The sequence below is a fragment of the Drosophila hydei genome, unplaced genomic scaffold, assembly GCF_003285905.1.
Source record: "Drosophila hydei strain 15085-1641.00,03,60 unplaced genomic scaffold, DhydRS2 tig00008119-arrow-pilon, whole genome shotgun sequence".
Classification (NCBI taxonomy): Eukaryota; Metazoa; Arthropoda; class Insecta; order Diptera; family Drosophilidae; genus Drosophila; species Drosophila hydei.
Genome location: NW_022045830.1, coordinates 3,490,315 through 3,516,811, shown reverse-complemented (window position 1 = coordinate 3,516,811; position 26,497 = coordinate 3,490,315). Strand labels below are relative to the sequence as shown.

General features: G+C 38.8%; 2 protein-coding genes across 6 annotated transcripts in view; one reads left to right on the top strand and one right to left on the bottom strand.

Moving 5' to 3' along the window:
• LOC111592695 overlaps window positions 1-26,497 on the top strand; it is a 138,580-nt gene that overhangs the window by 43,719 nt on the left and 68,364 nt on the right. The window lies entirely within an intron of this gene.
• Window positions 1-26,497, bottom strand: part of LOC111592693 (tyrosine-protein phosphatase 99A) — a 129,120-nt gene that overhangs the window by 38,161 nt on the left and 64,462 nt on the right. Inside the window, exon 1 of one of the 4 annotated variants that reach the window (XM_023305062.2) lies at window positions 796-1,328. The exons of the other annotated variants lie outside the window; for them this stretch is intronic. Coding sequence (XP_023160830.2) covers window positions 796-1,237 — 442 coding nt within the window. The 5' untranslated portion in view covers window positions 1,238-1,328. Of the gene's footprint in view, window positions 1-795; window positions 1,329-26,497 lie in introns of those variants that run through there. 4 annotated transcript variants of the gene reach the window in all.

The following is a 26,497-nucleotide window of genomic DNA, read 5'->3' as shown; positions in this document are numbered from 1 at the left end:
ATTTAGGATATATAATATAGGATATGGGATATATAATATAGGATAAAGGAGATTAAATGGGATGTAGGGATATAGGATATAGGATATGTAAGAAAGGATAGCATACAGTCAAAATTATATAAAAACAGGTTAAAAGATAGAATATATTGGATATGGTATATAGGATAGCGCATATCTAATATAAGATATAAGATATAACGTATCTAGGATATAGGATATAGGATACAGGATAAAGGATATAAAATGTAGGATATAAGATACATGATATTTAGATTATGTAGAGATACTTAAGAAATATATCATATAGGCAAGAATTGAAATAAATAACATATTTAAAAAAAAAAATGATTTAGATTTAGACACAGTATATAAGTATATAAATAGCTATATATAAATATAATTAGATCTAGATAAATTTATTGATAAAGACATAGATAAGAGATAGATAAGAGTTCTAAGTAAATAGTCTCCATATTTCTATTTCAACGGTATATATCTTATAGAACAAATATCTTTAAATTTGTATGTTTCAGAGGCTCAGAGATATGCCCGATATTTGGAAGCGAACTGCTATGATCCACTGTGAGTACGTTTTCACAAAATAACTTTGAAATGAATTCCTTTTTGTTTGTGATTTCATTTGCTACATTAGCTACAATAAAGGGCTGAGTCAGCCGCTTCAGTTTCGGTTTCAGTTTCAATTGAAATAATTTAATCAGCATTTCGATTGCTGGGGTCGTTTATCGCAATCTCTGATGAGTCATAGATGCATAGAAATATTCGCAAACTAATTACCATAACTATCGTCGACGGCTGCATAGGGGGGCGTGGCATCGCCCGTTAGGCCCGTGGAGTCCATGGTGTCGCCGGCAACGGCAACTGCGTTGGCAAAGGCCAAGGTGGTTGCAGGAATTGCCGGTGGCTGGTCCTGCTGCTCGATGGAAGTGGGCGCCGTGGCTCCATGTGTGGAGGCGGTGGGGCTGTGCGTGGCTAATTTAAATTCAGTCTCAAGTGTTTCCCAGCCAGAGCCGTCGGCCTCCGCATTGACTAGATCCAGCGTGCTGCGCTGCGTGGTGCTCTCCAGCGACAGCTCTGGAGTGGTGCGAGCAGTGCGCGTGGTGCTGCCGCCAGTTGCTGCTGGCTGGACAGTGCTGGGCAGCGCTGTGCCGCAGTGCTGCATGGCCAGGCAGCTGAACAGCAACAGCTGCAGCAGTGGCAGCTTCAGTGGGCGTGGCATGCTTCCAATAAGCGTTCCAATTGCACAACGAAAACTCACGCGTTTCTTGTTGATTTTTGTTTGTGCGAATTTGTTGTTTTTGTGCGCTGTGTTTTGCACCACTGTGCAAAGCGAGGCTTGTTTTTTTGTTGTATTACTTTTGCAACTGTTGTTTGTTTGCTGGTTTGTTTATTGTTACAACATTTTCTTTTTTTAGTTTTTTTTTTTATAATTTTTTTTTTTTATTTTTTTTCTAGCTAAAGTTGTTTCTATATGCTTAAATGATTTCCATTTTTACACTGTCACAAAATATTGCCAAAATATGATTTAAATTTGCTGTTGTTTTTGCTGCTGTTGTTGTTGTTACTCGATTAGTTGTGCACAATCAAAAGAAAAAAGGCTGTAAAAAATTAACAAAATTCGTCCCGCTGCTGTCGCTTTTTATCATAATTTATTGCATTTCATTTGTTGTTTTCTTCATTTATTCTCAATTCACGTTTTCTGTGTTCTCTTTCGATCGCCCTTTGTTTTCTGACGCTTTCTGTTGCACGCCGAGTTCAACGCGGTTCAATCTTTAAAACATGAGGGCGTGGCAGCTGCAGTTGTCGACGCATTAAAATACATATAATCCTCGCTCTCTCTCTACTATATAAGTAAATATTATAAATGTGCTCATATAAAAACTGCAAGAAGCTAAAAAATATACTCGCAAAGCGCTGGCAATAAATTCACGAGCCTAGCGTCTGTCCCGCTGACATGTGTGCAACAGCTGGCGGCACTCGCAGACGGCTTCATGCCTCTTGCTGCAAAAAGCTACAAAGATTTGAAGTGCAAGTCGACCATAGGCGACACATGTGTACCCTACGTCGAAGTAAACGTTGTGGAGCTAATAGAAGTTGTGCATAAAATTAATAGTAAAGTTTAAGGGCTGAAGGGTTGATTTCTCAGTAAATCACTCAGAAAAGTGATTTTGAGATTTTGATTATATTCCTAAAACAAGCGTGGAAAATGGTTAAACAACTTTTGATTCTTTTTGTCTACTACGGCAAGCAAAGAATTTTAAATTTTATTGAATAACTTCTTAGTAAAAGTTTAGTGAATCCACCTAAACAGGTGTAAAATGAGTGAAAAATCATATAAATAAAATATATACAAAATTTTCTAATGAAATTGATATGTTTAATAATAAACAACAAAAAGTATCTCAAAGTGGAGCTAGGCTTATCCCGCGGTTTTCTAAACTTATACAGACAATTCTTCAAATTCTTCAAAGCATAATAAAGCATATATTTATTTATTTATCACATTTCTATTACGCATTTCTATAATGCCTCAATAATCAGTGTTGAGGCAAACAGCTCAACATGAGCTTTACATATGTTGGGAATCCGAACAGTTGAGGTCAAAAGGCAAATGCTGTTGGCTGTCCATCTTGCTGCCAATCGAACTGGGCTAATTGTACACAACGACGACTAACCTAGTCCAACAACTGTCAATCATGCGCACTGAGGCAGCAGCTAATATGCCCCAACCTCAGCACATCCATAGAAAGAGAGTGTGAGAGAGAGCGAGACTGGAGGACCGAGAGTGAGCTGTACAAAGTGCAAATTACAGTGCGCTCGTGCTGATTCATTGAGAACCGGCTCGGCACGCCATGTGCTTGGACTAAAGTGTTGCTCGTGACTGTTGAGCAGCCGGTGCTAATTAGCAGCTCATCAAACTGCAGCCGCATGCAACAAAAATAAAAATAAAAATTGAAATGAAAATGAAATAGTTATAAAAATGGGAAAATAAACTAAAACTTTGTCTGCTTACGTCTAACCATAAAAATATCAATAAAAACAAAATATTCGCATAACAGAATGTGACACATAAAAGGCAGACGGCCAGACGGACGGGCGGACGGACAGATAGACAGACAGCCGGAATGAGAGCGCACTAAAAGATAGATAAATATAAATATATATAGTTAGCAGCCTGGCCGTAAAAAAGATATTGGAAAACGAGTTGACGTGCTTTGGGTCTCAGCAAATTGGCCAATCAAGCGTCAATTGTTGGACCTTTTATGGGCCTAAGACGGGTAGCGGAAAGTTAAGTAGGCATAGCTTAAAAGCTGCTCGGAGCTGATTAGCTAGCCGATACCCTATATAGAGCTTTAATTAATATAAATCTTAAGTTCTCTTCATTTTAGGCTCTTTAAGATAGATGTATTCACATAGCCTGTCAGTTAGAGAGATGATCAAGTGAACAGATTTAGCTGAAGGATTTGATTTGTTACTTTGAAGTATGGTCTATCTATTTAAAGAATATAAGATACCATTTGCCAGTCACACAGCTGGAATATATGAAGCTCATATAGCATAACAATAAACAATAACAACAAACAAATGCTAGAGCGCATACTCGACGTCAATGTTTGATAAACGCAGCGCGAGAGCGGGCCAGCAGGTTTTTAGGGTCAATTTGAAGAATTTGATTAGCAGATAGCAGTGAGTGGTCGCTGTGGCATGTGCCGCATATGTGATTGCAAATGTAATTGAAAAATTGCCCACTGTTTGCTGTCAAGTGCAGAAAAACGGATGGCAAAATAGATATGTGTGTGTGTGTGTGTGACCCATAAATGGAAAATAAGCACATACACATACGCACACTACACACGCACACATTGAAGTCGTGACGAGTTTTTATGGTCGTTGGCCGTTTGCCGAGATAAGCTCCATTATGCCTGTCATATACATAAACAATAATAAGTGACCTTTTTGCGAGTGTGTGAGAGTGTGAGCGTGCGTGTGTGATTGATAAAAAGTGAACATACACATTATCGTTTTACCAGGTAACACATTTTATAGCCGCCTGCCTCTGGCTCTCGCTCCAAACGGAAGTAGAAGCCACACGTATAGTAGGTCACATAAGCCTAAGCCGATTTCCTATTGTATTGTTAACACACATATAAACGAACAGCAGCAAAAATAGCTTTATAGAGCAGCACAGCAACTGAAAGCAAAGATATGTGGGCGGGCGACTTTGTTGCTGGCCCGTGAAAGTGTGTTAAAGTGTTTCTCAAGTGTCAATAAATATCATCTAATTGGGCTCTCAAGTATCTAAAATGATATGACAGCAAATGGAGCTGATATGATGTGCAAGGTGCACGAATTGTTAGCCGAAGATTATAAACCTTTTCAAATTTAACATTAAATATGCTAAACGGAAACCAGCAAATGTATTTTTCACATAATAGGGTATATGATTCACACGGGAACTGACCTTTTCTATGACAGCTATATGATAGAGTTATGCTATTTAGCTTGCATTCGTATATATTGCTTCTACACTCAAAACAAGCAAGTATACAAAATTTCATGAAGATAGCTTCTCAACTGACCGAGTTCCCAAAGACAGTCGAAAGCAAATGTTCGGCCTGGGCTATTCTTAATGCATGTTCGATAGTTTGGGTTTCGTAAGCAGCCATTTCAGAAAAGAGAACACAGTTTCGATGAATTTAATAGGCGTGAGACTGCTTGATAACCCACATATTAACGCACTTCAGCAATCGCTTTCCCAAAACCCAAATCAAATACATTTGCCACACTTCCTATGCATACAGCGACATGAGAATGTTTACTTATTTGTATTATGTTTATTTTTTCTCTCCCCCAATCAAGCGGCTTTTATGAATGGCCCACATTGTGTACTACATATTTGTTGTGTATCACAAAATGTTTGTTTGTTGTTTTTAGCAACTTGCCGAATGTTGTTAATTTGTTGGCCAAATTAACGTTGAATTCTTGACTGGTAGTTCCATGGCTAAGGTCAGTGCTCTAGGGATATACACGCACACAGAGCCATATACTTATATATAACGTTTCTTATATGGGTGGCTGCGCATGCACGGCAAATAGGATGCAGGATATGCGAAAAATCAATAGAGCCGGGCTGCACGTGGTGCCCAGAGCACCCTTTGCCAAAATACCAAGAGTGATTCGCAGCGCGACGAGAAACGGGCACACAGCGAATGCAGTCTGCTTCTTTAAGAATTGTGTCAACTAACTGTGCTTCATCATGATATAAATACATTTATTGTTCTATTTGTGTTTATTCTTTGTCAGACATTCGCGTTCTTTTGCTAAATATGCTAAATTATGGCATAGTTGTACGCAAGCCAGAGTGACAGAGGCAGACACATCAAGAGAGAAAGAGAGTGAAAGAGACAGAAGGGAGACACAAAACTCAAGCTGGGCTTCTTGGCAAGCATGCGGCGCGGTAGAATGTCAACAAAACGCAATGGGCACTCGCTCTCTCTCTCTCTCTCTCGCTCTCTGACGCTCTACTACTGTTTTGAGTTACATGCTGCTCTTTCTTTGCGCTCTCCCGACTCGTTTTGAGCGAATTTGCCTGGCCTTTGGGTTGCGTACTGTTTTTTTTATTGATTTCTTGAAAGGTACACAAAATGCGAATAACAACAACAACAACAGCGCAGCGAACAAAGGCAACAACAACAACAATAACAAGAAGATTAATGGGCGCACTATTAAACACTATATTTATATCTTTATATATAAATATATATTCTGCGTTTTTTATGATTTAATTTTATATCTTATCCACACACTTTTATTGTCATATTTTTTGCGAGTTGTAAAACTTTTGGATTTTTGGCACATACTTTGGGCACAAGTTTATGTAGATATAGCTGTATATTGTATCTTTATTGTTTGTTCTCAGATACTTTGCATTTGCCACATATAAAACTGCACAACCGATTAATCTGCTTATATTTCGATTAGGTTTTTATATATATTTAATTTTTTTGTACCCAATTCGTTCGCCGTTGCCGAAAAAAAGGCGGCTGCTGCGCAGAGAATTTTTCCAGGCGTTCTTACTATACAAAATTTTCACAGTTTTGTTTTTTTTTGTTTTGTGTTTTGCACTTATTTAGTTACTTTTGTTATTTACGAGCAGTCAAGATATGACTTTGCTTTGTGCGCATTTCATTGACTATTTTATTGTAGTTTTTTAAAAATGTTTGCCTAGTTTTTGCTTGGGCCACAATCAGAAAAACTAAAGCGCAACGAGACGGCGGCCACAGCGACGGCGACTATGATGACAGAGACAGACAACACATACACGGGCGACTGCTACAACTGTCAAATACATTCGCCGCCGTTGGCTGTGCTCAATTCGCCGCTGTGCGGCATATGCGGCAGCTGCTACTGCTGCTGCTGTGAGAGAGCGAGAGCGCTTGTTGTGGCGTTCATGTGTGTGTGCGAATGACTCGCCAGCTCTGAACAAAAATGCGAGTGCAAACGGGAAATTCCGTCGTTAGGGAATTTTATTTTAGGCGCGCATTTGAATTGTGGGATATTTACTGCTAGCTGATATCGCTGGCAATAAATGAGCGTTTAACAGTTTAATTGCTCGAATTAGCAACTTAAAATGTTTATTAACTCAATAATTATTTATAGTTTGCTTATTATTAGTTAGCAGTGTAGGAAATTATTTCTTATGACAACATATATTGTAAAATGAGTTAGATACGATTTTTGTTTAATAAAGTTAAGTGCGTATTGGGATATGATATATTCTTATAGATAATTCAATGTAATTTTAATGAACTTTTATCTCTAAAACTATTTAAATTATATTATTTATAAAATTACACACATGTGTAATATAATATATTCAAATACATTTAAGTAGAGACAGTTTTAAGCTCTTTAAAAGTCTCCCTTTCATTACATTTGACAAAGTCAGCTCGTTTCCAGGAACACTAACAAAAGCACTGCCTAAATGTCTGCTTATTGCCCATTAGGTTTGCCTTTATAAACTACACTGTCAGTTGCGTGTGTGTGTGTGAGTGTGTGACTCTACCTGGCATAGAATGCTTGGCTATTTAGTAAGCCCCCGTCACAAAAGATACATCATTAGGCATTATGTTAAAATTACCTGCCTATGCATAAAACCACTTGAAAACTCATTACAAAAGCTCCACGGCGACGCTTACATAATACACACATACTTAGCTGTGTGTGGGCAAAGGGGTGGCTCAGACTGTTAAAACATTTTGCACCATTGGCCACAGAAGTAGGCGCTGCAAAAGTTGGCCACAAGGGCGTTAAAGCACTTAGATTTATGTCGCCCGATACACGCGCCCAATACACACACACACACACACACACACACACACACACACACATACAGTCACGACTTTGACTCGTTTTATGCATTTAATAAAAACTTTCACTTCAGCTTTTCGCAGTTTCCGCCACGCTGCATGGGAAACTTTTCTGCGCCTGCATTGAAGCCAAGTACTTAAAAAGCAATTTCCATGCAGCATACAAAAAAATCAAAAAAAAAAAAAAATAACAGGGGCAACAAGAAATAAGGGCTGCTGCCACGCCCAAATATTAATGAAATGATTCGAGTGGAGTTATGCTTATGCTCGAATCTACTTAATTTTTTATTTCATTTCGTTTTTGTTTTTAATAATATTTTTGTGGCTTATTAAAAAGTTAAAAGCGCCTGTTTTTTTTTCTTAGGTGTTGCAGCCTATTTGTTGTGTGTGTGGGCATGAAAAAAATCATAAAACCCATCAAAATAATGTTAATTCATTAAGTGGCCATAACTTGCTCGGGTGCCCAAGTGTAGGCTATAAAAATTTTACGCACAAAAGGCAACCGCAAGGCTGGCTGGTTGGGGGCGGTTGCAGCTACTGGATTTACAGTAGCAGCCAGAACATCATCGAGAGGTTCTTAAGGAGCCGTTAAGCATGGCAGTTGGCAGAACTGTTGGCGCCTTAGGTTAACTTTCGCTCTGCCGAGAAAATGAATGATTTTTATTTAGATTTTATGGGCAGCTTGGAGTTTCTGCTGAGGGCTGTTGGTAATTAGAGCCCGCGCCAGGCCAGGTGTGTATCGTGCCACAACAGCAGCAGCGGCAGCAACAATAAACTCGAAAATTATGTGAATGAGTTTCTTAACTTATTTTCGACTCAGCCAAAGCTGGCCCAAAAAAGTACCCAAAATATTTATATATATAAAATGAAAATAAAAATAAAAAGTAAAGTTGCCCCAGTCGGTTTTAGGCTCTCAAGATTTATATCTGGCACATGGCAGGCGATCCGCCGCTGCAGGTGAGGCAGCGGAGCTGCTGGGCCACCTAAACCACCGACGAGTAAAACAAACGAAAAGCGAAACGAAACAAACAAGCAAAGTTAAATGAACAACTTTTGTACATTATTTATCTGCAAAGTGGAAATATGAGCACTAAGAACAAATATGATCATTAGCGCTTCATAGGTTACGACTGTGAGATGCTCTGTAAATTGAGTAAAGGATGACAAGAATTGGAAGTTAAGGTTTGATAGAGCCAAAGAAAGGGAGAGTGTGGGGTAGAAAGACTTAGAGAGAGAGAGAATGAGAGAGAGAGAGCGAGAGAGAGAGAGAGGGAGAGAGAAAGAGAAAGGGAGAGTGAGATAGAAAAAGTGAGAAATGGAAAGAAAGTCAAGGAGATCAAGAATAAGGCAGAGAAAGATTAAGTGAGAGAGAGAGAGAGAGCAAAACACAAAGTGACTGGGATAGAGAGAGAGAGATTTCAATAGAGAGAAATATAAAGAGCAAGAGAAAGAGCTTGAAATTATATTGTGCGTGAAATTATATTGGAATTAGTTGAGCATTAAAGTTGAGCTTACAAATTATAACTAATTTTATTATAAGGAAGCTTTTATATTCTAAAGCTCCAGAAAGTACATTTAAGCTTTCACAGAAAAGCTTTTCTGATATCAAGTTATTTATTAAATGTTGCATGAATATACTCTGCTGTGCGTTGGCTGCCTGCAGGATATGCGAAATCATAACCACAATACTGCGGCGTAATGGAGGCTCAGACATGGCCAACAGCCTGCCAACAGCAGATGAAACCGCGCTGCCACTTGGCCTGCCTCACTGACTCCCTGACTGATTATGAGCTTTCTGTGTCTGTGTGTCTCTCACTCTCTCTGTGTGTGTGTGGTAGTCGCTCATTTAATATTTTATGACTTATCTCTTTTCTATTAAGATATTTTAATGCACAAGCGAAAAATGTGTAAAGCAAAACCCACAAGGCGAAGCTCAGCTCAGCCTCAGCGCCCATAAAATCTAATAAACATAAGTCAATGTCTGTCATGCAAGCAAGTGTGTGTGTGTGTGTGTGTGAGTGTGTGGGTGTGGGTGTAGCGTATATTGTTGTGGTTAGAGTATCTTATGAAGCTGGTGACTCCATAGGTTCCAACATGCTCAACTTTTCAGGCTTTTATTGATACGCTGCTTAAAATTTACAGCCTCTGAAGGAGGTTTACGAGATGGGCGTCGGGCGGTGGGACGTAGAGCCGCAGGCTGCGATTTTTAATATGCATTAAAATTAATAAGAACACGTGTCGTGTTCAGACTTGCTCGTCGCACTTGTCGCAGCATCTCGTCTTCATAATTCCATTTTATCGCGCACAAATTTTTATAGCTACGCCGCGGGCGTCGATTTCTCGAAATAAAGCTCCGGCGCAGTCCTCGCCTCGTCCTTGCCCGGCTACGCAAATAATGTGTGCAAGCATTGTCGTTGATTTTGACGCCATTTTGTTGGGTTGTTAATTTTATGCTCATGAGATAAGAAAATTGCGACAAAAACCCTGGAAAATTGCCCCAAGGTGGGCGCCAAATATCACCAACAATTTATGAATACCCAATTTCGCATGAGCATTGTGCGTTTGACTTTTCGGCGTGTTTTTTTTTCTCTTCACATTATTTTGCTCTCTTTTGGCATTTTCCTAATCAGCCTGAAAGTAACATATGCTTCGCTTGCTTATCAAATTGTTGGCTCATAAACAGTTTGTCGAGTTGATTGTGTTGGAAGATTCATTTGAGTTTCGTGTCTAACTGCGTGAGCTAGGCGATTAGAGCTGAAGGCGTGCTACGATACGCGTGCGTGTCACGATCGAGTCTCCAATTGTATTTGTATTCTCGACATCATCTAGTGAGGCCAAGTTTGAAAGCTTTAGTCAGAGGTGCCCGACTTGCTTTTCTTGCTCTTTCTATGCTACAATAATTATCGATTGTAGACATATGGGAAAATTTATAGAAAAAAATAGATAGGCCTGATTTTGGTATATATTAATATTTATTTTAATTTTTTAAAGTGTTTAGCTTTTCTGGTTTACAAGGGACGGAAAACCAGAGCAACATGCTCAGATCGACGCAGTTCGTCGTCTCTAGCAAGATTTGATTTACTTCAGGGTTCTGCTAAATATTTCTTTGCCTGCTACGAACCTTTTCCCAAAACTCCAATATTTTGAATTCTCATTTTCAATGGGTTCAGGATTTAAAAGGCACAGCATTAAGAGCATTCTACAGCAATAGAATTGCAGTGTAGCTCATTAAAATCCAACATAAATCTTTAGAGCCTAAAGGCCTCAAAAATAAAGTCTTTGTATAAAGATAGTCCTAAATTTGAAGTTTGTAAAATCTTCTTTAAGCTCTAAAATGATTGAAAATGTGTGAAAATGCATAATGTTTTTAAATTTAGGTAATAGGCAGAAGGAGACTTGGGGCATGGTGACTATGGTCTATGTCCGTCTATCGCTTCGTCTGCCTGAAAGTGTCGAGACTTCAAATTCTATTTTTATTTATTGGAATTCTTTTAATAAGCTGGAATCATAATTCATCTGGCAATGCAGCTATTTTGTCATTTATTTGTAAATGTATGAATATAATACTTGAATTGCACAGCTACGAAGAAACTTTTCGTGTTTTGTCAGCAATTTCACAATTGTATAGAGAGGAAAAGTAAGGATTAAATAATATTTATATTATATATTTCAATTCGTTTTATTTATGTTCAAAAACTAAACGAGTTGCTCTGCCTACAAATTCATATATCTATTTTTGCTTTCATCTATCAATCTCTAGTCAAAAAATCGATTTCTATAACTTTCTGTGATTACGTCAGCAAAGTGACTATTCAAATTTTGTTATACTAAACAAAGAACCCCACAATGTCAAACTGGCTAAGAGTCGTGTCCTGAGTTAACACTAGAACTAATCAGTGATCAGCTTTAATTTCAAATACGAAAATGACATAATTAGCTTAATAGTCAAATTTCAGAATAACTATTTGCATAGGTAATTGGGTTCGATTTGACATTTATGAATTTTGTCAGCAATTTACCGGCGAGTTCTGCCCAATTTGAAGCTCTGAGACCCAGGTCAAGTAATTGCCATGGGCTCAATAATTCGATTGTGCTGTGCGGGTCAGTTGAGACTTGTCAACATATAATTTGAGGTGCATGGAAACCATATGTGTGTGTGTATGTATTCCGAGTCTACTCCGACTACCTGACTCTGTTTGGGACTCAGCAATATTGCATTTTGGCCTGCGCCTGGGGCATGCCCTCAGCTGGGGCTAAGATTGTGCATTTCAGGCTTTCAGCCGCCGCCTTTGACGGGTTAATAACCGAATGCTGCCTTTGAATAGCTCTAGCTTAATTGAAACTTACAAATCTCGTGTAATTTGTCAGCTGCCAAGGGCCATTTCACAGCTCACTGAATCGATAAAGATAATAGATGCATACTAAGTTCAGCCATTCAGGTATTCTGTATCTCTGAATCATATTCGATAAAGATTTGTTTAGCTTGCGACAAGTTAATTTGGCTTAAAGCTGGTATGGAATACAAATTCATTTAGTTTATATCTGAGAGTCTTTGTCGGAAATGTTGAAACATTGAAGCGAGACGCTAGCAACCTTTTAGTCTAATGAAAGTTATGAATACTTAATTTAGGAATATATATATATATATATATATATATATATATATATATATATATATATATATAATATATATATATATATATATATATATAATATATATATATATATATATATATATATATATAATTATATAATATAGAGTATTTAGTCTGTATTCAGTTTATTATAAAGGAACTATTTCATATAGGAGCATTTACATAGATAAACTTTTTTGATATTGATTTTGATCTGATTCAAAAAACTCCTTTGATTATAATTCTTAGCTTATAGCTTGTAGAGTGATATATATATTATTTATTATTTTATTTCATATTCATAGTAGCAAACAATACCGGGTAACTCCTAGTTGGGCACTCCTGACTAAAGCTTTCTTAGATGTTCGCATTCGCTTCGCAGCTTATCAGAGTCAGGGTACTTGCTAGTCGGGCACTCTCGACTGAAGTGCTCTCACTTGTTTTACTTTTACATACAAAATGTTATTGTCTCTAAAGTCGATATACAATATTCAGCAGTTAAGCAAAGTTTTTAGTTCAGATCCCTTGACTATACACAGCTTAGTTGCCGGCTTAATAAATCTATCGGGCAGGATATTAAATTCTTAACGCACACACACGCGCGCTTCTAGAGATGGCACGGCTATAGCTCTTTGTAAATGTGGCTATAATAAAATTTTCGCTTTTCTGTTCAACCTCCGGCGAAATTTGCGGTCCGTTGATCAAAAACAAAATTAGTTGCATTACATCAACAGCAGCAGCAGCAGCAGCAGCAGCAGCACCAGCAGTAGCAGCGGCAGCAACAATGGCCAGCAACAACATCTGCAATAATAGCAGCATCAGCGGAAATTGTTTCATTCGCTGCCCGAACGCCACGCCCCCGCAGCTCTCTGGGCGCCCTGTGCGCGGCGACAGGCAACGCTTTGGTGGCTCTGAACAAATATTACTCATACGCATCGTGACCGCACACACAAGTCGAAAAAAAAGTAGCCACGAGTCACAGGTGGGCGTTCTATACACTCGCCACGCCCACACACCCACACACACACTGCATATACGCATGTATATAGGGTCGTGATATTTACACCCTGAACGCTGCTGTTTAATCAACGAACAATAAAACGAAATTGAATTTTGCGCTTTTAACGGCAAAAACACACACACAACGGCCATAGCCAGGTGGGCAAAGGTAGATGCTGCGTGTGTGTGTGCAAGTTGGCCTTAATGGCTGGCATGTGTGTGTGTGTGTGAGTGTGCCAGTGTGTGTAATACACAGACGCAGGCTATGCAGTTTTTAGCCACGCTCGCTGTCAGCCTTATTGCCACTCGCAGCAGCGACAACAACGACAACAACAACAATAAGAATGGCGGCTACAACAACATTAAGCCAATTATATGCTGCACTTTTGACATTAAATTCGATTCAATTTATTTGCGCGCCCTTTTGGCCAGCGGCTGCAACAGCAGCAGCAACAGCAGCAGCAACGGCTGCGATTTTCAAGTCAACGTGGTTGTTGTTTGTTGTTGTAGCTGTTTGCTGGTTGGCAGGCAGGTTATTGTTTTTGACGAGGAATTTAATTTCATGCTCACAGCAACAAACACACGCACACACACACATACACATACATGCACTCACACACACACATTGCCATTGATTCGCTGGCAACACAAAGCAGAGGAAATTATGCGTTAAGTGCAAACCCAAAAGCACAAAAACAAAAGGAAAATTAAGTTAAAATAAAACTAGCTTAGCTCGCGCTTGCCAAAAGCATAAAATGCTTCAATTTATTTATTAAATCAAGCCAAGCGCAGGTGAAGGCGAAACAGTGCTAAGCTGAGCCCTTTAGTTGGCCAGCTCTAAATATAAATAAATTCCTTGATGGGAGGCCGTTTTAATTGGGTCAAGCTGAACTATTAGCAAAAAAGGATAGCCTCGATTACTTACAATTGCGCTCAGCTTTTGCCCCCGGCTAGTTGTTGTTATTGAGAATGATGAATACATGCGCTCGTGTCCAGCTGCGGGTCATAGCAGAGCTGGCAGTAGATAACTACAACAAAAGTGCAAAATTTATGTTTTCTATTATGCAAACCGAGCGACCACTGTCTGCACATTTTCATATGTCACTTCCACACTGCTGTGGCTAAGCTTCCTGCCCAAACCCGCTATCAATTCCATTGTTATAGCTGCTGCTGCTGCTGCTCCAGCTGCTGTTGTTGCTGTTGACTTAATGGCAAACGACATTGTGAACATAATGCTGACATAATAATATTTTTGTTGCTGCCCTGATCTGCATGACAACGAACTGACGCCGCACCAACCAACCACCCACTGCACCACTCAACAGCTAGAAAATGACTCGCTGACTGACTGAGTGTCTGAGAGCGACTGAAGCTGAATGCCGCCTTGCCATTTGTCTGGGTCATTACTCACAGTGACAATCTACGGCCACACACACAGACTCATTTACTGCAGCTTCAGTAAATTCCATAGAAAATGCATTTTTATTGAAAAATATTTTTAGCTCTTTTTATGGCTGAATAATACGAAATCAGCTTCAGCAGCAGCAGTTTATGTAAGCGAAAAGTCACACAAATTTACAATTTTACACAAACACACCCACACACACACACCTGCTGTGCTTTTTAATTAGAATTTTAAATTTGCGCCACATTTTTGTTTTGATTTTCCATCAATATCCTGCAGCGACCTCCAGCCATAACACCAAACGCTTCACACTTTAGCTGAAATGAGCATTTTATTAAGGAAATGCGCAAATTTAAATTCAACCACAAATTAAATTTAAAGTATTTATTTAGCTTAAGAAATGAGTTTTTTACAATTAAAGACTTGCATGTTAAGAGCTAATTAAAGAATTTAAATTTATTGCGCTTAATAACAAGATTTTCAGAGTGGGAGGAATACTTAAATAGTTATATAAATGTTAAAGCAGAGAGTAGAAAAGAAACAGAAGAGGAAGCTAAGTATTAAGTCAATAATTTTTATAGTGTTCATGGTATTGACAGTGAGATCATTCGAGTCTCTTTATATACAATGTGAATGCTTAAGCTTTAATATAAAAATATTGATCTGATAGAGATTTCAACAGAGCGCCAAAATCCAAAAGATTTTTGGAAGTTTATTAAAGTTAAGCACTCAAAGTTAAGAGCTTGAATATGAAAATAAAATGTAAAAATATTTAATTTTTCTTGCAAGAAATCTTTTACACAATTAGTTAATATTTTGGTGTGGTTGAAAAGATCAAGATTCGAGCATGATATTGACTGTCGTCCAGTGAAGTGCCGGAGAGCATTACGGAATTTATGACAATCCCAACGATCGAGTATAGGGACATAGGGCAAAGGGGCTAGTAAATGGAAAAAAACACTTGTGCTTTAAGCATGCCGTGTTAAGTTGGACATAAGTTGTTGTCTAAGAATTTTGAATAAAAGGCGTCACTCGACCAGCGGACTGCTGAAACTCATACAACTAGTTCGTCCAGCCACTCTGAGTACCCACAACACTGTCCAAACACACAGAGACAGAGCAGCATTAGCTGCTGTAGCTCACTCATCTGAGTACAGCATAACCCGCAGTAGTTTACTTATCTGATTTTGGCTCTCATTTAATATGCTTATTTACATCGAAATCAATAAATAGGATTTGTGCTCTTTCAGTTATTAATTTGAAAGTTAGCCTTACTTTCGTCAAGCTCTATATATCGCGAAATTTTTATTTGAAATGCTTCAAGTTGATAAGAAATGCAATCAGTTCTAGACAGACCATGCTTTGAGCCTTGCTAAAAGTCGTCGCTCCTCAGAACTCAACAAAGAGTTCAACAAAGATCGCTGTAGCTCAAACACATATTATCAATAAAATTTTTAATAAATTTAAATAATCAAATTTAACAACTTTTTGATGTGAGTTTCTTTTTTGTACTTAAGTTAAGATCTCTACATCTCAAGTGCTCTTCAAGCATATAAACTAATAATTTGTTCCGCTTACGTGAAGCTTTAAGGCTGCGCCTCTAAATGAAGCTCGCTTGGTATTTAATATGGTTAGAGTGCTGCTGCATTGAATGTCCATAAACAAAAAAATGCGTAACAAAAATCTATAGCATTTTTATTTTCATTTTTTTTTCCTAGCTATGCAGAAGATTAGAAAATATGCGAGGAAGCAGCGCTGACAGGGGGGAGAGGGGGATGTGGGGGAAGTGCAGGGAGAGTGTGGCTAAAAGCAAAGGCTAAATTCAAATTGTGCGCCCACAGAAGCGCACAGACAATGACAAAAGTCGAAGTTCGTTGGGTGTGCGTGTGTGTGTGAGCAGCTGTGTGGGCGTGCGTGTCTGTGTGTGATGATATGCTTGTGATTGGAGCACGAAACCGAGACGTATGATGATGTTGATGACGACAACGACGACACGCACACACACGTAAGTTGAGGGGGGGCCGACTGAAGAGCTGTGGGGGTGTCATAAACAACAGACAAGTTGCACATGCACTGAAGCATAACTACCAGTTACAGCACTATGCGAAACATTTACACACACACACATATACAGTTTTATAGCTTATATATATGTGTGTGTTATGGGCAAAGCGAAAAAGTCAGTCATAGAGTGTGGCGCTGCACGAAGCTAGTCGGAGCTAGAGCCAGAGCCAGAGCCAGACTCTGCATATTTCAACTCCCACAGGAAAAATTTCACAAGACAGTTTAGGAGCATGTCATCGAGGGTTGAGCTGGGCTGGATTGGCAGAGTTACCAACAACTGTGACCAAACAATGTTGAGGCTTTGATGAACCTTGAAAGACAACAGCAACAACAAATGGTAAATATGACAAAATAGTGCAGCATAGAGCGAGTGCAAGGCAAAGTGTTTCTGTGCAGTGGGACGAGGCAACGGGGCGTATGAGTGTTAAAAATTGTGCACTATGGATGAATTGAAGTTCCAGTGGGCAATGTGTGTGTGTGTGTGTGTGTGTGTGTTTGTGTGTGTTTGTGTGTTTGTGTGTGTGTGTGTGTGTGTGTGTGTGTGTGTGTGTGTGTGTGTGTGTGTGTGTGTGTGTGTGTGTGTGTGTGTGTGTGTGTGTGTGTGTGTGTGTGTGTGTGTGTGTGTGTGTGTGTGTGTGTGTGTGTGTGTGTGTGTGTGTGTGTGTGTGTGTGTGTGTGTGTGTGTGTGTGTGTGTGTGTGTGTGTGTGTGTGTGTGTGTGTGTGTGTGTGTGTGTGTGTGTGTGTGTGTGTGTGTGTGTGTGTGTGTGTGGACTCGTCACTTCAAGCAAATGGAGATGAATGCGACGTCTGTGCTGCTGGGAAAGACAGAGCTGAAAGCGAGCGGAGACAGAGAGCGACTTCATATTGGCATATTTTATGCATGCTTTTACCACAAAACACACTCACACATACAGACACACACCCACACACGTGCAGACAGTGTTAGAGATTGCCCAGGTATTTCGCTTGTTGCCCCTGGAGCAATCAGCACAAACTTTTCCATTGTGCGGTCTGCATTGAGTTCAGCCATTGGCCATTGGCTAAAGTTCGCAGTTTTGATCATTTCGCTGGCCATTTTGTTGTTAATTGTTTATAGTAGCAGCAGCAGCAGCTAAGCCCAAACTCTTTTGTCAACCACACAGCATATATCTAATTAAGTCTTCTCTAGCTTCGATGGCTTAAGAACTGCAGTTTTTGCAACCTCAATGCAATCAGATTTAAATTATTCACAATTCAATTTGAATCTCAACTATTTTGGTTTAATTGACAAATATTTCAAATTACAGCATATCCTTGCATTACAAACAATATTGATTTATAACTTTTTGCAATGGACTTCCAAAAAAGCAGAGCGCAAAGCAGCTGAACGAAGCTCGACGAGCCAATGCTCTGTGTTTTTGTGTTTGTTGTTAAAAAAAATATTTAATTGTCATAAAATTCTCTTCATGTTTGATGTATTAGGTGTAATATATGAAATGCCTGCGCAGCTTTTAGTAGCCTTGGCTGCTGCCTAGATTGGTATACCTTAGCTTACACAGTCTACAGGGTATTTCTATAGAATTTTGTGTTGTCCGACAGCGTGTGTCAGAAATATGCATCAATATGCAAATGACATGCCCGAAAAAAATGCAAAACTCTGTAGATTTTGTCTTTAGTTGCATTTTGTTGTTAAATTGTTGAACGGCTTTTGGCATTTAGATTTATGTTCGCTCCCAGATGCGCACGCTGTGCATGCCAGAGTGGGCGTAACCAAAAAGAGTTGACTATCGCTATAATTGATTAATTAAATCTCTGACTAGATGGAGATACAGAGAGAGAGAGAGAGAGAGAGAGAGAGAGAGAGAGAGAGACAGAAACAGTCGCATTGTGGACAAAGTTGTGCAAAAGTTGTCATAAAAATAAAAAAGTTTTGTTACACAATTTTTTTGTTGTTCTTTGCTTTTATGCTTTGCATATTTCTTGTTCGAGCTTGACATACGAGTTGAATTCTCATGTTGCTCACTTGTCAAGCTGTCAATTGGCACAAGACTGTCACACACATACACACACGCAGGCAACTGCTGGGATATGCTATTACGTATATGGGCACTTGAAAAGTTTCGAATGAAATGTGCGCAGCTTGAAGGCATCTCTCTTTGTCTCTCTCTCTCTCTTACTCCGTTTCACTCACTTGAGCGCTTAGCACGTTAACTGTAATCAGATTAATAACGGTAAACACGTGTAAGGGTATGCGTACGCACACTTTGGCTTCGATTATTTGATTGAAAAACTGCAGCAGCAGCAGCAGCAGCAGCAGCAGCAGCTTTACCTGTAAACAAGATGAAAACACACTCGCACACACACTCAGTGCGCATTCCCAGCCAGGTAGATTAAATTTCATTCAGAAGTTGAATTATTGACAACGGAAATTGATGTCATTGACTCGCTGCAACAGCCACTGCCACACAGCTGCTGTGACCCGAGTTGAGCTCAGCTGATTGTGATTAGTCGTTTGTGCAGCTGCAAGCTTGCTTGATTGATTTATATGTGTTTGTGTGTGTGTGTGTGTGTGTGTGTGCGTGTGTGCAAGCAGCCCAATCAGATTCAGCAACTGCGTTCGGTTTCGACTTGAACTCTTGTTGGCAGTTAAATGAGCTGAAAGATGACTGCACAAAGATTGTCAGCTCGAACAAAGGCGAAGCTCACAGCACGTGTCTGAGATAGTTGAGCCAAGTGTTTGACATTTGATGCAACATATGAAAGATTTCAATTTAAACTGCAAAGTTTTTACACTAGCAAGCAGAAGTGCCCATAGCCAGTCTCCTGTAATGTGCATTTATATATTTATGAATAGTTGCTGTGAAAATCAGAGTTTCCCATTCAAGCCTCTGGCCAGAAACTTAATTGCAACCGTCAACCGAATTAATTTTTTGTTCCGTAAATTGACCTGGCTAAAAAAGTATTTAAATTGCCGCAAGCAAGTCGTAAATAAATATGCTTTTATTAACTGCCAAAGCGTTGTTCTTAATCGAAAAAATATTGGGGGGAAAATCGCTTGTTTGTTTCATTAGCATTCATTAAAAAATATCTGTGCAGTGTTTTCTCGTGCGAATTGATGCGTTTCAAATTAAATACATATGCGTTTGAATGCATTCAAAATAATTGTTGATTTAGTTAAAATATATTATATCCATATATAGGTAAATATATGCATTTACGATAACGAATCAGTAAGCTAAAGTTCAGGCCGCAACGCGGCGTATACGTAACGTGTTGTTGACTTAAATTCTTTTGCCTGTGGTTTGGGTCAATTGATAATTTTAATTAAGCGCTAATATTATAATTTATTATTATTGCGTTGATGTGAACAGCTCAACGTGCGTTTGTTTGCCTGCTCTTAATGTGACAGGCAGGCGACGCGGCGTATGAGTGATGTGGAATTTGCCTGTCAGCCTATGCCCAGGCGATAAATCGTCTCCCAACCCTAAGCTTTGGGCCAATTTTAATATGCAGCTATTTAATTTTATGAATTATTGATGCATATTTAGCTCAAATGGCGTCACTTTACACACGTCTGTGTGTGCGAGTGTGTGTGTGCCAGTGTGTATGTGTGTAGGCAATTAGGCCAAGGGGCATTTTAATATATACTTTTATTCATATAAATTGCTTTGTGCACTGCATTATGTGTAGCTGCTCTTCACTTATTTGCGGTTGATTTATGCGGTCGCTCAACTTGGGATTAGTTTTATTTGCATAACACTCTGTCTCTGTGTGTGTGTGTGTGTGTGTTCGTGTGTTTGCATTGCTGCTGCAGTTCATTTTAATTAATATTTCCCATTTTTTATTCACTTGCCATGTAATTCATCGTTAATTGACTCGACTCGACTTACCTGCAATCAAATGGAATTAAAGAAACTCTGAATTAGTTCATATGTAAAAATCAATATACATAAATTAATTTCAGTGCTTAAACAAATAACATATATTTAAAACAATCGCATGTTTGCGAAACCCTAATTGCATTTCACTATTTATTTTCATAAATAAATAACTCAACTGTTGATTAATGTTAACTATTTTCCCAGTGAAATATGATAACGTTTATGAATAGCTGCGACAAGCTTAAAATATGTATCAACAAATCAAAAATGAATTAGTTTCATATGAAACTATTTAAATTAAAATTAATATTAGAATTTATTTAGGTCATTATAAAAGAGAGACTTCAACTTGATATACAAATCTATATCAATTAATCATATATAAAAGTCGGTAGTCTGAGCTTTGACCTCTAAATGAAATGTGAGTAAAATTTGAAATGAAATTTTCGTTTTTCAATCAGCGTCAGCTTGGACGCGTCTCTGGCGAATACTGCACAAAAGTGTCCCTTTTTTGGTCCCAATGCGTGAAATTTAATATTTGTGTTGCCAGTTATACACACGCAGACACCCACGCACACTGGCAGCGAACAAAAGCAATGTGCGTTGAGTAAATAAGTAAGGCAAAAGGCAAGAAATAAGAAGGGATCCAATGGAAAGTTGAGCGCCGACTCTTGGCGGCTTAGCGGCAAAATCAATGACACAATAAATATTTGTGCAGCGCTTAAGCGTCGAGTGTTTAAGGCTGTGCGCAACAAGAGGACTATATAGATATATATATATATATATATATATAAGGTATATACATATATATAGCCTTGTGTCTCCTATTGCAGCTTCTGTAAAGGGAGTCGTGTGCTCTCTTTCTGTTTAAGTTTAAGTGCCAGCAACTGCTACTAAGCACACACACACACACAGAGACATTGATGTTTATGTGTGTGTGTGTGGCAGGCTGTAAGCCATCTTGGCTCGCTTATTTGAAGTTTATTTCTTCTTTAGTCTGCATTTTTTTTCGGCAAAGTTTTGGCTTTCCTTTTTTTTGGCTGTCTTGCAAAATTTAAGTGTGTCATGACATAGGTATCAGCCATGTGTGTGAGTGTGTGCTTGTGTGTCAGCAGCGCGCATGTTTATTGCACTTTAGGGAATATCAGTCCTGACCCAACCCAAGCCTCAGCTCAACCCCACTCGATTCGACTCGCTTGCCTTGTGCAAGGCAAAACGTCGCTTAATGTGGCAGAAAAATGTGTAAATTACGTCGAAGCGAGCGCTCACTGTATGTGTGTGTGTGAGTCACAAGCAAATTGAAAAATGTAGCGCATTGTAAAAATGGAGAAAAGTGTTGCAAATTAAATAAAAATGGCGAATGCCAAGAGATACGAGCACACAAGTTGTGCACGGCATTACGAATTTATACTTTGAGGATTACGTCTTGTTGCTCGGCGGATTCCCCAAAATGATTATGAAGCTACAGTCTGGCAGAATTCATGCTTAGCTGGAGTCTAGATTAAACAGCTGTCATAGGAATAAAAAGTAAAAAATTATGAAAAAAATTCTATTTGATTTTAATAATAAATTGAGAAATTTTCGCTGAGAAATTTTCTCTACGATTTTTCTCTGTGCTGTAACTATAGCTAAGTTGAGCGGGCATCCGCATGAGAGTAAACCTTATGTATCCTTTAAATTAGAGACGTATATTAGCTGTAAAGTTACAGCCTTGTCTATGCTAGTTAGGTCTAGTTAGATAGTTGTGGCAGTTGAGATAAGATTTTAGACATTATTAAAATTTTAAGATTTCCAAGTCTTGTAATTTTGCCTTGTCCAAATCTGAAATCAAAATTTAAAAAAAAAACAATATTTCTAAATTATATATATATATAAATCATATAATTGGCATGTCAAATTGCTATCCGTTTCCTGCCGTGCTCATACTTTAGATTTATCTGATTTCTGTTTGCCAAATACTGTTGAACTGGTGTCACATCTAGTAACTCATGCAGTAAGCTTCTAGCTCCCATTCCATACTAGCTTGTATACGAAATTACCTTTAACTGGCTTAAAACCTTTTTCCTGCATTAAATTGGTTATGGCTGAGCGAATGCTGCGCGCACTTTGAGCTGGGTAGGGGTCAGCAATAAAAGAGTTTTTGCTATTAAAGTACTTCATATTTTTTTTAACACTTGGGCAACGATTTTAAAATTGTCCTGAACCTATGAAAATGTTTGCGGGTTGAGCAAATTTATGTATGGGAAGATACTTTGTAGCAATCGGTGCTGCCCTTTTGCTGGAAAACAATGGATTGTCGTGCCAGAGATTTGATGGCAGCATAAAAATCATTGCATTGTTGCAAATGTTGCAATCGAACGAGGGTCGGACGAGGGTCGGACGAGGGAAAAGGAGCATAACAAATCAGTGCCAAAAAAATTCAAGTAATAACTCAAATGTTGTCTCATTGTATTCGCATTTTTATACACATTTTTATTGCTCATCAGGCGCAGTGCGGTTTCGGGGTTCGTGTGCGCTCTAAGATTATATATATATAAATATGTATTTATACTGCAGCAACTGAGGAAGTAGGGTATGCTCCTTAAGCCCACGCTGTTTAACTATCTGTTATCAGTTCAGCTTTCTTTCAAGCTTTCTTATATGCATCTTTATAGCTATCGTTATATATGCCTATGCATATCAGTTCCTAATTATCAACAAAAATCCATTAGAATCTTAAGTTATTCAAACAGGGCTTCAGAACTTTCGAAGCAAAAAACTTCAAAGTGAAAAGTACTCAAGAAAGTTTACCAAAACCGGAGCTGAAAGTACTCAATTATAAAAGAACATAATAAAAATATAAAATATATATATAAATAAATATAAAAAATATATAAAATAAATATAAATATATATCAATAAATATAAATAAAGCATATATAGAAAATGAGTTATAAAATGCAGCTGAATACTTGCAAAGTTAGGGCATTTGGCAGTCGGTCACTGCTCACACTGCATACACACATACTTGCTTTATCTATTTTCATGTGTTTCCTGTATTTCCTTATTTTATTTTGGCCTTTTTTTCGAGGTTTATTTGTTTTTGCAAACTCACTGCAAATCCGCCCACAAATCGCCGCATAGTAGTTTTTTTTCTCTCTTTTTTTTTTGCAGCGGAAGACACAAATATCATGCGCGAAAAATCAGAATGTTGTTTATGTGATTTATGCGGCAGTGCGGGGATTTGCTGTTGCGAGAGAGGGGCTAAATGGGAAATGCGAGCTGGAAGCAGCGTGGAGGTGTCAGTGTCAGCTGTCAGTGGGGCCCTTTGGTAGTTTTCAAATGCGAGTTATAGAAAACATGTGAAAGGCGCTTGAGCCAAATGAAATGCGCATAAAACTCACGTGATGGACTAGCCACAACGGGGCGTGGCAGCAGGTGGTCGACTGCATGTGTATCGAATGCACACGCAACACACAGACAAACGAACAACATGTTCACACACACGTAAAATTGGAAAATGTTAACTCCTGAATAAGTGGATGCACTTCAAGTTGAAATTTTAATTACAAGTTTATTAATAATATTTGATTTTTTTCACTCATCTGTGTTTTTTGCGTGTGTTTTTTTTCCCACCCACTCTCTGTCAATCAGTGGCAGGGCAAAAGTTTTTCAATTTTGCTGCAACAAATAGCTAACAATCGCTTTTTATATACACTCTTATGGCATGGCCGATTCAATCAATATGGCACACAATTGCTCCATTCACACGCCCATTTTGGCAGCTGCGTGGGCTGGGTCTTTCATTCAGCCTTGACTTGCCCCTCAATCGAGTTCTGATTCAGTCGCATCCAGTCGAGATTCAGCTTGAGTCCAGTTCAGTTTAGTCCACTTGAGTTCAGTTCAGTTCAGTTTGGCAAACTTTCACTAACAAAAAATTAATTTAAAAACTTATTTCAATATCAAAGTGGGTGCGCCCATTCGGTGGGCAAGGTGGGGCGAGGCGCGGCAAAGGCAAAAGCAAGCCGCCCACGACATAAGCGCTACAAAGCGTGTAACATTTTAATAAGATTAAAATGAAAATGTCGTAACAGTTTTTCCTTTTCACTTTTCACATTGCTCTTTGGCCAGCAGCAAACACACACACACACACACAGAGTGAGTAGCTTAAAAGCAAAAAAGCCCTGTGAAAATCGTTGTCAATAGGCGTGAGCTATCTTTCAGTTCGTCAAATTACTTTTATTATATTTTTGTGGGCTGTTCTATTTGATATTCTGTTAAATGGAAATCAAAAGCCAAATTGATTTTAGCCAGAAAATTGCGTTTATTATAGCTGTTTGGATATATTTAAAGGCGAACCGCAATTTGAATTAAACCTTATCTTTCACAATTTTTGCAACAGTTTGACAAATTTTGCTCTAAGATCTACTAATGACATTTTCAAAAGAAAACTCTTCAGTAGCAAATTTCACTGGAAAAGTAGCTTAAACAGTAGCAATACTTTGGAACTGAAAACGTTAGTCGTCTAACAGCTGCTCAGACAAGCTTTTGCATGCACAATCAGCAAAGTTTCCTTAAATGGGGTGTTTCTTTAAGAGTTAGACAACTTTAAATCAAAATAAGATGAAGAAATATATTTATAAAATCAATGCAATGAGCTTCGTTAGTTGGCAAATTCAGTGACATTAAAATTAAAATATAATTTCGCCATGTGGCTTAGACGGCGCCATCTGAAATAGCAATTTTCAAATCAGCACAATCGTGAGCATTATCGTTTTTGAAGACATTATCATTTTTGTTTTGCCAAACAAAGCAGTTGTTAGCCTCTAAAGAGAACAACCTATGCCAGAGGCGCTCAACATTCAGGTTTGCACTCACGATTAAAACCTCTTCAAGTCAAGCCAAACGAATTCAGTTTGGGCTAATAAAAAGCTCATAGATTAATCACACATTGATGACATTAATTAAAAGAGCAGACAAAAAGCGCGCAGTGCACGCTAAAGTGGATGAGACACAAAGCGAGGGCAAAAAGTAAATGAAATAAAATAAAATGACATATAAAATGGCAAAGAAAAAGCTGCTGAAAGAAAATGGACTTGGAGACAATTATTTACAATGCTTTGTGTTTGAGTTAACAAAAAGACAACAAGTGTAGAAGTGTGTGTGTGTGTGTGTAAGTGCATGTGTGTGGGTGTGTGTGTGTCTTTTTCTTGAGCCAATGACACTAATTCTCGAGCAACAACACGCGTACGCTGAAAAATTGTGACAGCCCAGCAGAGCTCAACTCAGCTCTCGCCACCCACTTGAAAGCGAAGGCGGGATTTTTAGTGCATGCCACATGGCTGCAATGTAGTGCGACACACGGGGCGTGGGGCGTGCAGTAAGCAAGCAGCGCAAAAGAATTGCACGAAATCATTCAACTTGGTGGGGGCCACATAAAAGCTGAGCGTTTGGGTGGAACCACAGCTCTGCTGCAAACAGCGACTGCTAATGTGGCAGCAGTTGCTGCTGTTGCTGCTGTTGCCACTGCACATTTTTGGCATAATACAACAAAATTGATTTGAAACATGCATCATTATCAACATCGTCGTCTCTGGCAATGGCCCTCAACACTCTGCAGCTCCCTACAAATGTCTGCAGGCACTTACTTAGCTGCTGCTGCTGCTGTTGCTGTTGCACTTGCTGCAAGTCTTGCAACACTTGTGTCATTCAATTCAATGACGTTCATTCATTCGACGTTTTGCAACTCATATGAAGCAGCAATTGAAGCGTCATTAGCTGCAAGCTTTTAGTGTGCTTCTCCTCTTTGCTCTCAGCCAACGCGTCGTATGAGTAATGTATGCTTGCCATTTACATTGATTTGTGCTGCACAGCAGCGCGACAGAGATGCATGGGCAGCGAGGGAAGGCAGTGAGAGAGAGAGAGGGTTTCTTTTTTGAACTGCTTTAAGTCCCCCAAAATGTTGAGCTCCCAATAAGCTGTCAGCAAAGACCTTTGCATAGCTGATTAAGAAAGTTTCGCATGTTCCGTACTCTTGGGCCAAGCACTTGTCATCCCAAGATACCACATTTGATGACCAATAAGAGAAATGATTTTTATATTCAATTCAATACAATCATCAGCCAGCTTTTATTTCACATTCAAGAAGTTAGTTGAATACTTTTTTA